Source organism: Natrix helvetica, assembly GCF_964273705.1.
Source record: "Natrix helvetica genome assembly, chromosome: 7".
Classification (NCBI taxonomy): Eukaryota; Metazoa; Chordata; class Lepidosauria; order Squamata; family Natricidae; genus Natrix; species Natrix helvetica.
In genome coordinates this window covers 20,262,366-20,274,982 of record NC_138558.1, presented here as the reverse complement: position 1 = coordinate 20,274,982, position 12,617 = coordinate 20,262,366, and the positions used below count along the sequence as shown (strand labels likewise).

At 42.3% G+C, this 12,617-nt stretch overlaps 1 protein-coding gene across 1 annotated transcript in view; it reads left to right on the top strand.

Moving 5' to 3' along the window:
* The first annotated feature begins 7,987 nt into the window (after positions 1 to 7,987).
* Positions 7,988 to 12,617, top strand: part of TSPAN5 (tetraspanin 5) — a 63,036-nt gene continuing 58,406 nt past the window's right edge. The window contains exon 1 of the mRNA XM_081960472.1: positions 7,988 to 8,592. Within this exon, the coding sequence (XP_081816598.1) occupies positions 8,512 to 8,592 (81 nt within the window). The 5' untranslated portion in view covers positions 7,988 to 8,511. The remainder of the gene's footprint in view (positions 8,593 to 12,617) is intronic.

The window sequence follows — 12,617 nt, the reverse complement described above, 5'->3', positions numbered from 1 at the left end:
TAGCTGCAGTTAATATATGAATAATTAAATATGTATTCTCTTTATTATAGGTTTTAGGGAATATCCCCAACAAAAATATTTCTGGTTTTAACTCAATACATCGTTTTATAGTCCTTTCCAACCACATCTTTATCTTAGTCCAGTACTTCTTTGCTTGTCCACATATCCACTACATATGATAGTAAGATCCAGGTAACTGGTGACATTTCCAACACTTAGCTGATTTGTCTTTAAACATCTTTGCCAAACTCGCCGATGGAAAATGCCATCTATAAAACATCTTATATAAATTCTCTTTATATGCAGTTGACATTTTAATTTATAATTTCTATCCCACAGTTTCTGCCATTTATCTAATTCTATCACATGACCAACATTTTTCACCTACATTATCATTGCCTCTTTTACTTGTTCCTCTTCCAGTTTTATACCCAGTAAATAACTATACAATTTCTTTATTAATCTTTCCAAGATTTTTTGCAGATGCTGCTACTCTTGTAACACAGGAATGACCAAAGAAAAGCGGAAGAAAACTATTTTTTTTAAACTGTGATATAGTGACAAAAAAGAGCATGAACTGTTCAGAAGTATCATATGTTTTGTTATGTGAACCCATAGTTCATGTTCTTTAGACGCGGCCAGAGAATTAATTGTTTTGCAAGTCTGAAGGCATATCTCCACTTGAACTTAAACAGGGAATTAACATATCCTGGTGCTCTCTTTTTCCTGCTCTGTTCCTCATGATGTTGCTATTGTCATACCCTCAAACAAGCCACAGTTTTGAGTTAAAATGTCATGAAAGGAAAGATGAAGTGGGCAGCACACATACTTGTTGGCCAAACATCTTTGTTTAGCATGGCATCCATACAAGAATGAATGGCTTATGGAATTTAATAAAACTGCAGTGTACTTCCTTGAATGAGTCAATTGATATGATCCCAGTTGTGGCTGTAACTGACTCCAATCTGTCACGTAGCAGCACAAATTCTTCTATGCAATCAGTTCAGTTACAGACTAAACAATCCGTGCCTGGTCTGCCTTTGGACAAAGTGATTGTTTCAACTTTTACCTGAAAAAAATATAATTCTTTTCCTATTGATAGGAATAATAAAGATTGTATAAATGTTTTTGTATGACTGCAAGCTGTTTGCCAGTTGCAACGTATGGCTGTGAAAGTTGGACCATAAGAAAGTCTGAGCGCCAAAGAACGGAGGGCTTTGAATTATGGAGCTGGAGAAGACTCCTGCGAGTCCCTTGGACTGCAAGGCGATCAAACCGGTCAGTCCTAGAGGAGATCAACCCTGACTGCTCTTTTGAAGGCCAAATCCTGAAGAGGAAACTCAAATACTTTGGCCACCTAATGAGAAGCAAGGACTCACTGGAGAAGACCCTAATACTGGGAACGATTGAGGGCAAAAAAAGAAGGGGACAACAGAGAATGTGGTGGCTGGATGGAGTCACCAAAGCAGTAGGTGTGAGCTTAAATGGACTCCAGAGGATGGTAAAGGACAGGAAGGTCTGAAAGAACGTTGTCCATGGGGTCGCGATGGGTCGGACATAACTTTGCAACTAACAACAACAACAAAGCTGTTTTATCGATTAATCTCCACATTGCTATCTTTGGTCAAATGCTGGAACTAATAGTATAATTTAAGTAAGCACAATCCACACAGAAATGATGCAGTTCCCTCCTACTATGAGGCTTAATACAGGTAGTCTTCGGCTTACAACAGTTTGCTTAGTGACCGTTCAAAGTTACAATGACATTGAAAAAAGAGACTTACGACCATTTTTCACACATGACCGTTGCAGCATCCCCATGGACATGTCATCAAAATTCAGATGCTTGGCTACTGACTCACATTTGTGATGGTGGCAGTGTCCCTGGGTGATGCGTTCCCCTTTTGCAACCTTCTGATAATGGGGAAGCCAAATTCACTTTACAACCGTGTTACTAATTTAACAACTACAATGATTCACTTAACAAATGTGGCAAGCAAAGTCGTAAAATGGGTCAAAACTCACTTCACAAATTTCTCACTTAGGAACATAAATTTTGGGCTCAACTGTGGTCATAAGTTAAGGATCACCTGCAATCACATTGAAATAAGGCACAGTTAAATGACACGCTCAGGATTGATGAAGCAAGATAGACCAGCAGCAGAACTATCACAATTTGCACAATCTGCTTGCACACAAATTAACATTGCAATGGTTTGCTCAACCCAGGTTTCATAGAACCAGCCCTGCTCTGTTGGCAGCCTCTTCTTGGTTCATGGGGAAGTACAGTGATTCTTGGAGGATCCATTGTGATCTACTTCCAGAATGGCTTTAATTTGCTCTGGGATCCACTGACCTGCCTGAACCTGAAGTAGAGGGATATATGGAAAGAGACTGGTAGGATACAGGTTTCTGTCATGATTAAAGACTCCTTCCATTGTGGGGGAGGAAAGCATTAAAAATAAGCAAGTGTGGGCATCTGCTACAAAACAGCTGTAAAATATAGCTTGTGAACAACTAGCAATGAAGGGGGGCTCTTACAATGGCTGTGTTGAATTGATGTAGGATGATTTCTGCAGTGGTTGTGATTTTCTGTTTTAAATTGTTTACGATTGGCTTTCATATTTTTGTATGCTAATTTTTAACTTGTTTTATTGGATTGGTCTTTTTTACCAGTTGTGAGCTGCCCAGTTGCTTAGATAAAATGGTTAGCTATACAAATAAATAAACAATAAACAAACATATCCTCTACAGAATGTTGCAAAGAAGGTCATGGTTATGTGTGGTGCTAATTGGATTGGGCTTAACAGATCCAACTGGCCTATAAAAAGCATATGTCTATTCAGTTATTAGGATTGTCACAAAGTAAAATGTATGCTTACAAATTGCTAAGTTGGCTGAACATCATCCTTTGAATGTAAAGGGCACGGAGGCATTTAAGAGATAATTTAAACAATTTCTTCTGAAATGTTTGGGGCCTTATCATAAAACATATTTCCTGCAGGAGCGGTGTGTTCCTGGAAAATAATATGGCAGCTTCAATGAATTACACATAGCTGTTGCATTCATATTTCTGTGCACTTTTTCCATCTGAAGCACTGCTCGGCCCTATTAGTGAACAGGCAACCAAAGTGGAACATTTGAACATTTACCTGTCTTCAGGAATGGACTCTAATATTCATACAGCATTGGCTGCAATCTGCAAACTATTCTCAAGAGAACCTGCAAGGATCTTGCGTTCTAGAAGAGTAGTAGACAAGCATTTAAATATGAGCCAGCAATGTGCTGCAGCTGCCAAAAAAAGCCAATGCAGTCCTAGGCTGCATTAACAGATGGATAGAATCAAGACCACGTGAAATATTAGTACCACTTTATAACGCCTTGGTAAGACCACTCTTGGAATACTGCATTTAGTTTTGGTCTGCATGATATATAAAAGATGTTGAGACTCTAGAAAGAATGTAGAAAAGAACAAAAGAATATTAGATTAGAGGCTAAAACATATGAAGAACAGCTGCAGGAACAGGGCCTGTAGTTTAATGAAAAGAAGGACAAGGGGTGACATGATAGCAGTGCTCCAAATATCAAAGGGGCTGCCACAAAGAAGAGACCTATTCTCCAAAGCACCTGAAGGCAGGGCAAGAAGCAGTGGAAGAAGTAATCAAGGAGAGAAGCAATCTAAGGGGAAATTTCCTGACAGTAAGAACAATAAACTCAGAAGTTGTGAGTGCTCCATCAATGGAGCTTTTCAAGAAGAGATTGGGCAGCCATTTGTCCAGAATGATACAGGATCTCCCTCCTGCCCAAGCAGGGGTTTGGGTTAGAAAGCCTCCAAGGTTCCTTCCGACTCTGTTATTCTGCACAAAACTAATTCAGTGACAGCTGTACTATGCTACATTTAGCAACAATGGTGGGCCGTACCTGTAGTAGTCGGGAGCAGCGGCCACCGTACCGGTACAGTGGCTCATTTGGCCCACGTGCCCGCCCACATTCCATACCTGTTTTTGAAGCAACTGGGCCAATTGTGGCGAGAAGCTGGGTGTTTCAGGGGCAGTAGTGTGCGCATGTGTGCGCAGCGCACATCAGGCACATGCATAGTGCATGTCCAGCGCATGCACAAACAGACCATGAGCAGCGTACCAATAGTGATGGTAAGAGCAACCCACCACTGGTAGTATAGTACATTACTATTAGTACTAGTAACGGCAGTATAATGGTATTATAGCAATATTATGCTGCTGTGACCTTGCACCCTACTGTTTGGGCCCAGAAATCTCAAGGAGCACCCAACATGGGTTTGGTTATCCATGAAATTGTTATCCACCAATGTTAACATATGGCATTTGTATACTTGATGCTTTAACAACACATGCATGCATTTGGAGCATATGGTTCTTACATATTAATTGTTTTCTCATTAAGTCTCTGGAGAAGGGTCTTACCCCCTGAAAATACTTCCAGAGGTCCAGCACTTATTCCCAATGCGGTCCCTTGCAGCAGATTCATGAGTGAAGGTGGAGGATAGGAGCATTTTAAAAAGTCAAGATGCAATAGCAGTCAAAACTCCACCCATTAGTGCAGTCGTTCTCAACCTTAGCAACTGTAAATTGTGTGGATTGCAACTCCCAGAATTACAGCAGAATTCTGGGAGTTAAAAGTCCACACATTTTAAAGTTGCCCAGGTAGAGAAATGCTGCATTAGTCCATTGTATTGAACAATTGTATCATGCCCTGCCCATCAAAACCCCAGTAGAGAGAAATGACTGGATTGAACACGTGAGCCTAACAATAAATGGGGGCCTAACAAAGTGGGAATCTGGTAGGCTGTTTGTAAAAAATCTGGGATTCACAGTGAGAGGCAGCTAAGGCATCTTTTAAGTAGCTGTCCATTAGCATTGTTCATATAAGCTGAACTGCATCTTCTACTGTTTGAATCAGTTGAATTTAACTGGAATTATTTTCAAGTAAACATTGGACTGGAGGATTATTTTGAAACCAGTCATTTTCAGCAGTGTTTATGGTCATTATAGGATTCCTTATCATTACAAGGCAATAGAAACCAGGCTATTTGTATCAGCAAAGGAACAAAAATCCAAATGCTGAATAGCTGCATTTAAATGACTCATTTTATAGTACGACTTGCAGGCTGCTTTTATGTGGCACACTAATGTATGATATGGATTGTTGAGCTTGGCTTCATATGTTGCATGAACCTAGTCTTGTAGATTTAAATCATGGCTATAACTTAGCATGTAGAAGTCCAGATGGCTGGGATTTATTCACTGAATCATGGCTTAAATTTGTGAATATAGCTTCAATATGTGCTTCAGTGTGCAATTACCAAATGCTGCATTGGTGATAGTTGAGACAGTTAAAAGAAACAGGCGTGAGAAGATTCCAGTTCATATTTCAACTGATAGTATCACACTCAGCCATCAAAGAGGTAAGGCCTACAGTACTTTTATGTACAGACCAGACCATTATGGTTGATTCAAAAAATCACATATAAAGTAGGTTGTGTTTTATTTAAACGTAGCCATTGATGTGTACACACACTGCACACAATTTAATTGTGGCATAATAAAAAAGAATTCTGGCTTAGTCTTAGCTGAATTATGGTTTACAAGCCACATTATTATTATTATTATTATTTCTTTGGATTTCTAAACCGCCCCCTCTCCCAAAAAGGGACTCGGGGCGGTGTACAGCCAGATAAAATGCAGATAAAATACATGAATAACAATATAAATAGTATAAAAACAATTAAATACTAAACATTTAGATGGAGGAGATGAGACTGTACAAGAAATAAATATGCTATGGAAACCCTAAAAAACATCCCCAATTAAAATACCTAAACCCAATTAAAATATATCCCCGGGTGACTGAATTCACACAACATGCTAAAATCAAAAACTAATGAATTTCATAATCACTTCATGTGATGTAGGAATTCAATCCCTGGCAGGTCTTTAGGCAAAGACACATCCCTACAACCTCTTTATTTAAAATAACCATCTCATGTAATTGCTTTGACTCAAGATGATTATTGGTTAAATTATATATTAACAAAACCAATAACAATACTATGATACTTCATAAAAAAGGCTGTAAGATCAGAGTTATAAATATTTAGACAAACAAATACATTTTGTATCTCTTTAATGCCACTTAATGATTGGCTGGACTTTTTTGCAGCCCAACTCTGATAGCCCTACCAAATACTTAAATACTTTAAAATTTGGTTACTAGTTAACTAAAACTTCAGCAATTTATTTGCAAGAGGGACTATAATATTGACTATTGTACATAGTCCAGTGTCACTTCTCATGAGATGAGCAGATATATAAATTAAAGAAATAAAAATACTTGTCTAGCTTTCAAGGTTGTTATAAAACTAAGTGAGCCAAAACAAGTATTTTAGATATTTGAGAAATGTGCTCCATAATTTAGTGAAAAGTAAGGTTTGCACACCAAATTAGATATCTCCCTGAACCAGGATGAATTGTTTCTGTGTCAACATACCCTAAAAACCATGATTTACTCACTTTGTCAGTGCAACTTAAATCAAGTTGAGATACAAGTACCACTATTGTAATCTTAATTGGGGGTGCTCTTTTCTTCCAGACCATAATGTGTTTTCTTATTTTCTGATAGCACAACCTTATCCACTTCTCCTGAGAAATGTTCAACTGAGTTCAAGGGAGTTTACTTCTGAGCAAATGGTAAGGAATTTGCATCCAGAATGTTATTTTACTTTTGATAAGAGTAACTGCTTTGAGAATATATTTGAAAAGGCAGGAAGAATAACCCATAGTTAAAAGCCCAAATTATTATTACCCCCAAGGTTTCCCCAACTATCCAAGCTGATTTGGCCTCCTTGTCCACATTACAATGTCCAGGTGAGGGCAATTTGGATTTGCATTTCATGCTAAACTATTTTTTAGAATGTTAATTAAAGATGAGAAAATGGGGAAGTATTCAGGTTCATGACAATTTATTTCATTTTATTATATTTTAAAACCGACCATCTCCCTCAAACTATGTTAGGAAGAAGGAACATTTCTTAAAATAAACTGAATTGGGTGTGCTTAAGACACATCTTCTGCTCGCTTGGTTACACGGGAAGTGATTTCAGGAGAAACACGCCTCACCAACATTGTAGGAAGGGGTTTCTCCAAGAATTGCGCGCAAAAAGAAAAAAGAACCGAGTCCGGAATGAATGGGCGCTGCATAAATGTGGACCGAATACCCAACCGAGTTACCAGAAGTGGTTTGATTACAGAGAGGGATGGATGGTGATTAAATCACAAATACTTATATCTGTCTTCTAATTCATGCTTGACGAAAGAAATAAAATAAATAAATATATCTAAATGATCTGGAGGAAGAAAAGAAAAAAGAAAATTCTACGGAAACCCGACTAGAATAGACGGAACTGAGGAGATCCTGAGGAAATAAAAAGGACCGAGATACACGAGGCGTAGATGGCCGCGTTGGAAACCAAGGACCTTCCCCGATAGAGAAGATAACGCAGAGAATCACCCAGCTCTTCTTTGGCTACGCGCTCTCACTTCACGCCTTTTCATTATTCCGTTCCTCGCTCCCTTTGTGCGCCATGCGCAACGTTGCCTTAAAGCTAGCAGAGGAAGAGCGCGGCCGTCCGGTGGGCTATTTGTGCGCGTCTTCTTTGGACGCCCCGCATGGAGCGGACCCTCGCTCGTCATTGGGAAACCCTGGTTGGTGCCTCAGCGTGCCAATGAGCCGAGCTAATCCGGGTTTAAACCGCAAACACGTTCAAGCAAGCAAGCGACGGCTCGGCTCGTTTCCACAAACCTATCCGCAAACAAGGCTACGCCGGGCCGGGATTCCAGCAGCTTCACCCCCCCCCCTCACCCCTCCCGCCGCCATCTCCTTCAACCGCGGGGCGGAGAGACCCCTCCACCCCCCCACCCCAATTCAGCTGCTCCGCCGCCAGCTGGACCTCCGTGCCGCGCCGGATTGGCGAGGACGCCTCTCCATTAAAACGGGCCCAGCCAGTCGCCGGCCTCCCCCCTTCCCCGCTGGGCGTGCGAGCGCTTCTGGCGAGGAGGAGGAGAGGCGCTGGCGGTGGGAGGAGGAGGAGGAGGAGGCTCGGCGGGTGTCAGAGGGGCGGCGAGCGCTTGGCGGCTCCTGAGGGGGGGGGGTCGAGCCTCCCCGCTCGCAACGTCTTCGCCCTGAGGGCACCGCTGGCCGCCGCTTCCCGCGGCTGAGGACCTCCGCGCTCTCCCCGCTGCTGCTCGGCCTCCTCGATGCGCGGAGGCAGGAGGTGGCGGCGGCGGCGGCCACGACGACGCGGGTTTCCTTCGCTGCCTGCGCGCTCCGGGCGGCCAGCGGCAAGCCAGCAATCGGCCGGCTGCCTCTAAATCTGCACGCCTGCCTGCCCGCGCCCGGTTCCTGCGCCCTCGCCTTTCTCCCCGCCTCTCCCGGCCAACGGTGCTCGCGAGCAAACTGTCTTCATGAGCCCCGAGGATGTCCGGGAAGCATTATAAAGGCCCCGAAGTGAGCTGCTGCATCAAGTATTTCATCTTCGGCTTCAACGTCATCTTCTGGGTAAAAGGCGTTCGTTTTATTTTATTTTATTTAAATTTTATTTTGGTTTTGGCCGGAGGAAGCCGCTCGTGCCTGGTGGTGCGGTTTCTGCGTGGAAGGGGTAGAGCCGCGCGGAGAGAGGGCGAGGGAGCGAACGCGCGTGGCGGAGAGCGAGGCGAATCGCCCCTGGCAGGTTGAAGGCGTTTGAAAGGGGGGGGGGGTCTTTGTCTATCGGTACGGGGGGGGGGGTCGGTTCGCTTTAGGAAATCCGGACAGAGCCTTTTATTCCCTTCCAAAATGTGGGTTTGCTTTGCCTCGTTCCCTCTTCCCTGAGGGCTTTTTTTTTTGAAAGCGATGCCTGGGTGGTGCTTTTTTATCCTTTTGGCCAGGTAGACCTTGAGGGTAAGAGGTGGACCTTCTCTCCCCCCCCAATTTTAGGCCTTCGTTGCTTCCAGTTATGATTTATTTAAAAAAAAATACACCTGGAAGAAAGCAAGATTCTACTCTTATCAAGATGCCCTAGAAACTGTGGTCTTTTTTTTAAAAAAGAAAGGGTTATGCAATGCATAGAGAGGTTAAAAAGAGGTTTGATGAGTTCCATGGAACTGTCATAGAAGGGAACATAATTTACCAAGCTACTGCATAATTTATGTGTATTTTAGAATAAAGCAAGATTAAGTAAAAGTAAAGGTTCCCCTCGCATATATGTGCTAGTCGTTCCCGACTCTAGGGGGCGATGCTCATCTCCGTTTCAAAGCCGAAGAGCCAGCGCTGTCTCTGTGGTCATGTGGCCAGCATGGCTAAACGGCCAAGGGGCACAGAATGCTGTTACCTTCCTACCAAAGGTGGTCCCTATTTTTCTACTTGCATTTTTATGTGCTTTTGAACTGCTACGTTGGCAGAAGCTGGGACAAGTAATGGGAGCTCACTCTGTTATGCGGCACTGGGAATTCGAATTGCTGAACTGTGGACCTTTCTGATCAACAAGCTCAGCATCTTAGCCACTGAGCCACTGCGTCCCTTAAAGCAAGATTTGAAGTAGCATTTTTTTTAGAGTAAACCGTTTTTGGGGGCAATGAGTATCTATTAATCAGGCACCCTCCAGATATGTGCTAAATAATGTTACCATTGATGTACTTACATTGTTGGATAATGAAATGTCTTCAAGCAAAGAACCAGGCTCAGAGACCACTAAGGACTCCACATGGATAATCTTATTGAACAACTGGAAATTATGTTGGTTGGAAATTGTGAATCTGAGATTTGTAGCTGATCAAAGTCATTTGAGAGTTGGACAGCCACAAGTTTAAATGATTGTTATTATATCTGAAGAGTGTCAGGTTGGAAAATCAGATGCCTGCCAAGCTTGTTATCCTCCTAACTGACCTCCTTTAATTGGCTTCTCTGCTGTATGATAAATTAGTGCTGTGTGCTGAAATATCACAACCCTTTCTCCCTACTTTCTCCCTTGATTGATGATAGTTGTGACTACCTCCTCACATTTACAAATATTAAAGACATATTTGCCCATTATTGTTCCCTAAATTGGGTTGCTATGAGAACTATGCAAAATATCAGAACTTGGATGTTGATGGATGGTATACATATCAGACCATTTTTTTAGCGCTTAAATTTTGGGTGGGTTGGAATCTTGCGGTTGGGTGTGTGATAATAATGTACACCAACATATCTGGAGGGTCGGGAATGTCTGCCCTAATTGTAGCAAATAATGTTGTTTTGTTCAGTGTACTTGGCTTGTAGAAGGCCCTATTCCATGAAATCTGCTAGTGGCTGGTGCATTACATAAAAGACATAGATTTTGCATTAAGTAATCATAAATAGTCCAGGGTGCACAGAATTGCATCTGAGTGATTGTGAAAGCAATCTGGACAAAGTCTTCCATTGCTGTATGGGGAAATTCATTAAAAGCCATTCCCCTCTGTTATTACATATTGAAATGAAAGAAGTGCCAAGTTTTGATTAGTTTTGGCATTCCGGTCAAAAGTTAATGGAAACGTGGCCAGTGGCCTAAGACAAGAGAAAGGTGTTAATGTTGTTATTCAATTTGCCCATTGAGAAAAAGCCTTCAATCATCTAACAATCTGAGCTCTTGCCCAGAAAAGCTTTTGTGCTTTTGTAAATGTGAATGTTTTGATATTGTAAGATTCTTGCTTGTTAGTGGGTCTCATCCTGGAAAACAAAGGCCAGGGTAAGGTTTGTACAAGGCCTTTCTAGGAAGCCTAATGCTCGTATAAAGGCAAAGAAATGCATGGTTTTACTAGAAGCCAAGGACTCTTTGTCTTGTGAAAACTGTACTGGATTTACCAAATGATTTCCACAAGTCTAAAAGTCTTCAAAGCTGTTTACATCAGCTTTGAAGGACAGTATTAGCTATGCTAGCAACCCTGCATTAAATCTGTATTCTGATAAATTTGTTTAGGGGATGCGGTGGCTCAGTGGCTAAGACGATCAGAAAGGTCTGCAGTTCGGGGGTTTGAATCCCTAGCACCATGTAACGGAGTGAACTCCTGTTACTTGTCCCAGCTTCTGCCAACCTAGCAGTTCGAAAGCACGTAAAAAATGCAAGTAGAAAAAATAGGAACCACCTTTGGTGAGAAGGTAACAGCGTTCAATGAGCCTTTGGCGTTTAGTCATGCCAGCCACATGACCACGGAGAACGTCTTTGAATAGCGCTGGCTCTTTGGCTTTGAAACGAAGATTAGCACCCCCCCTAGAGTTGGGAACGGCTAGCACACCTATTTGAGGGGAACCTTTACCTTATGACTGTATTTAAAAATGTCCTAGATTGAGCCTGAAATTATTTTTAAAGATGGTAGCCTTGTAAGTGCATGTATCTGTGCAATCCATTCTGAAGAAAGTGGTGAATTTAGAAGAAGCCCTAGAGATAATTCTGAGAAAATACTGTTGAATTTTTAGTAGCACAAAAGCAGCCACATAGATGGATTTTTCTCCATGATAATCCTGTCCTTAACCTAGTTTTAACCTAAGCTCTGCGCTGGCCTGAACTTTGAAGGTTGATCATGAGTATCATTCATTCAGCATTGTTGCAAGGTGAAATAGTTACTGAATAAATGATCATTAAACAAGGATCATCTGTACTTCAAAATCTTACGCGTGTATTCCACTAATGCCGTACATCAGGGGTATCAAACTCAAGGCCATCAGGGGTACATCAGGGGTATCAAACTCAAGGCCTGCGAGGTGCTTAGAACTGGCATGCGGGACCACCTGGAAACAGTGAAGGAACAGCCCGTGGTGCCTCTGCCAGTGAAACGGAGCTCGGGAGGGCCGCGCACAGCTCTCCTGAGCTCCGTTTTTGCTGGTAGAGTGCTCGGGCCACCACAGGTGCCCCCGACACAAGTGATGTTGAGCTGGCCATGCCTCCCCTGGCCATCCCCCACCACCCCCGAGGTCAAGCACAAGCCTGATGCGGCCCTCGGTGAAATCGAGTTGGACACCCCTGCCGTACATGATCAAGTATCATCTGAGAGCCAGTTCAGTGTAGTGTTTAAGGCATCAGTCTAGAAACTGGGAGTCTATGGAGTGCCCATCCAGGCGACTATGCATTCTAGTCTGTCTTGGGCACAAGGCCAAGTGGGTAACTTTGGGCCAGTCACTCTTTCTTAGCCTTGCAAATGTGGTAACGGCAAACCACTTCTGAAAAACCGTGCCCAAAAAACTGCAGGGATATATCCCAGCAGTTTTCAAGAATTGACATGATTGAATAGAAGGGGGGAAATGGCTATTTATAGTTCCCAATCTGGTGAGACATTATTGATAGGCTGCCAAATCGCTTCCTGATTGGCTTAGCTGCTGTGATGTCAAGGAATAGATCAGAATGTAAATTACAAAGTTAACCAAGAGTCTCTGTTAGATCAACATAGTTTCATCTGCATTCTGCAAGCTTGTTTAAATGCACAGTACATTTTATATGCAAATTTTATTTGCTTTTAACCTGAGGCTAGTGTAAATATTTCGATTTACTTTTTCATGTATCATTTGCTTCAGCATTAGTAGCATCTAAA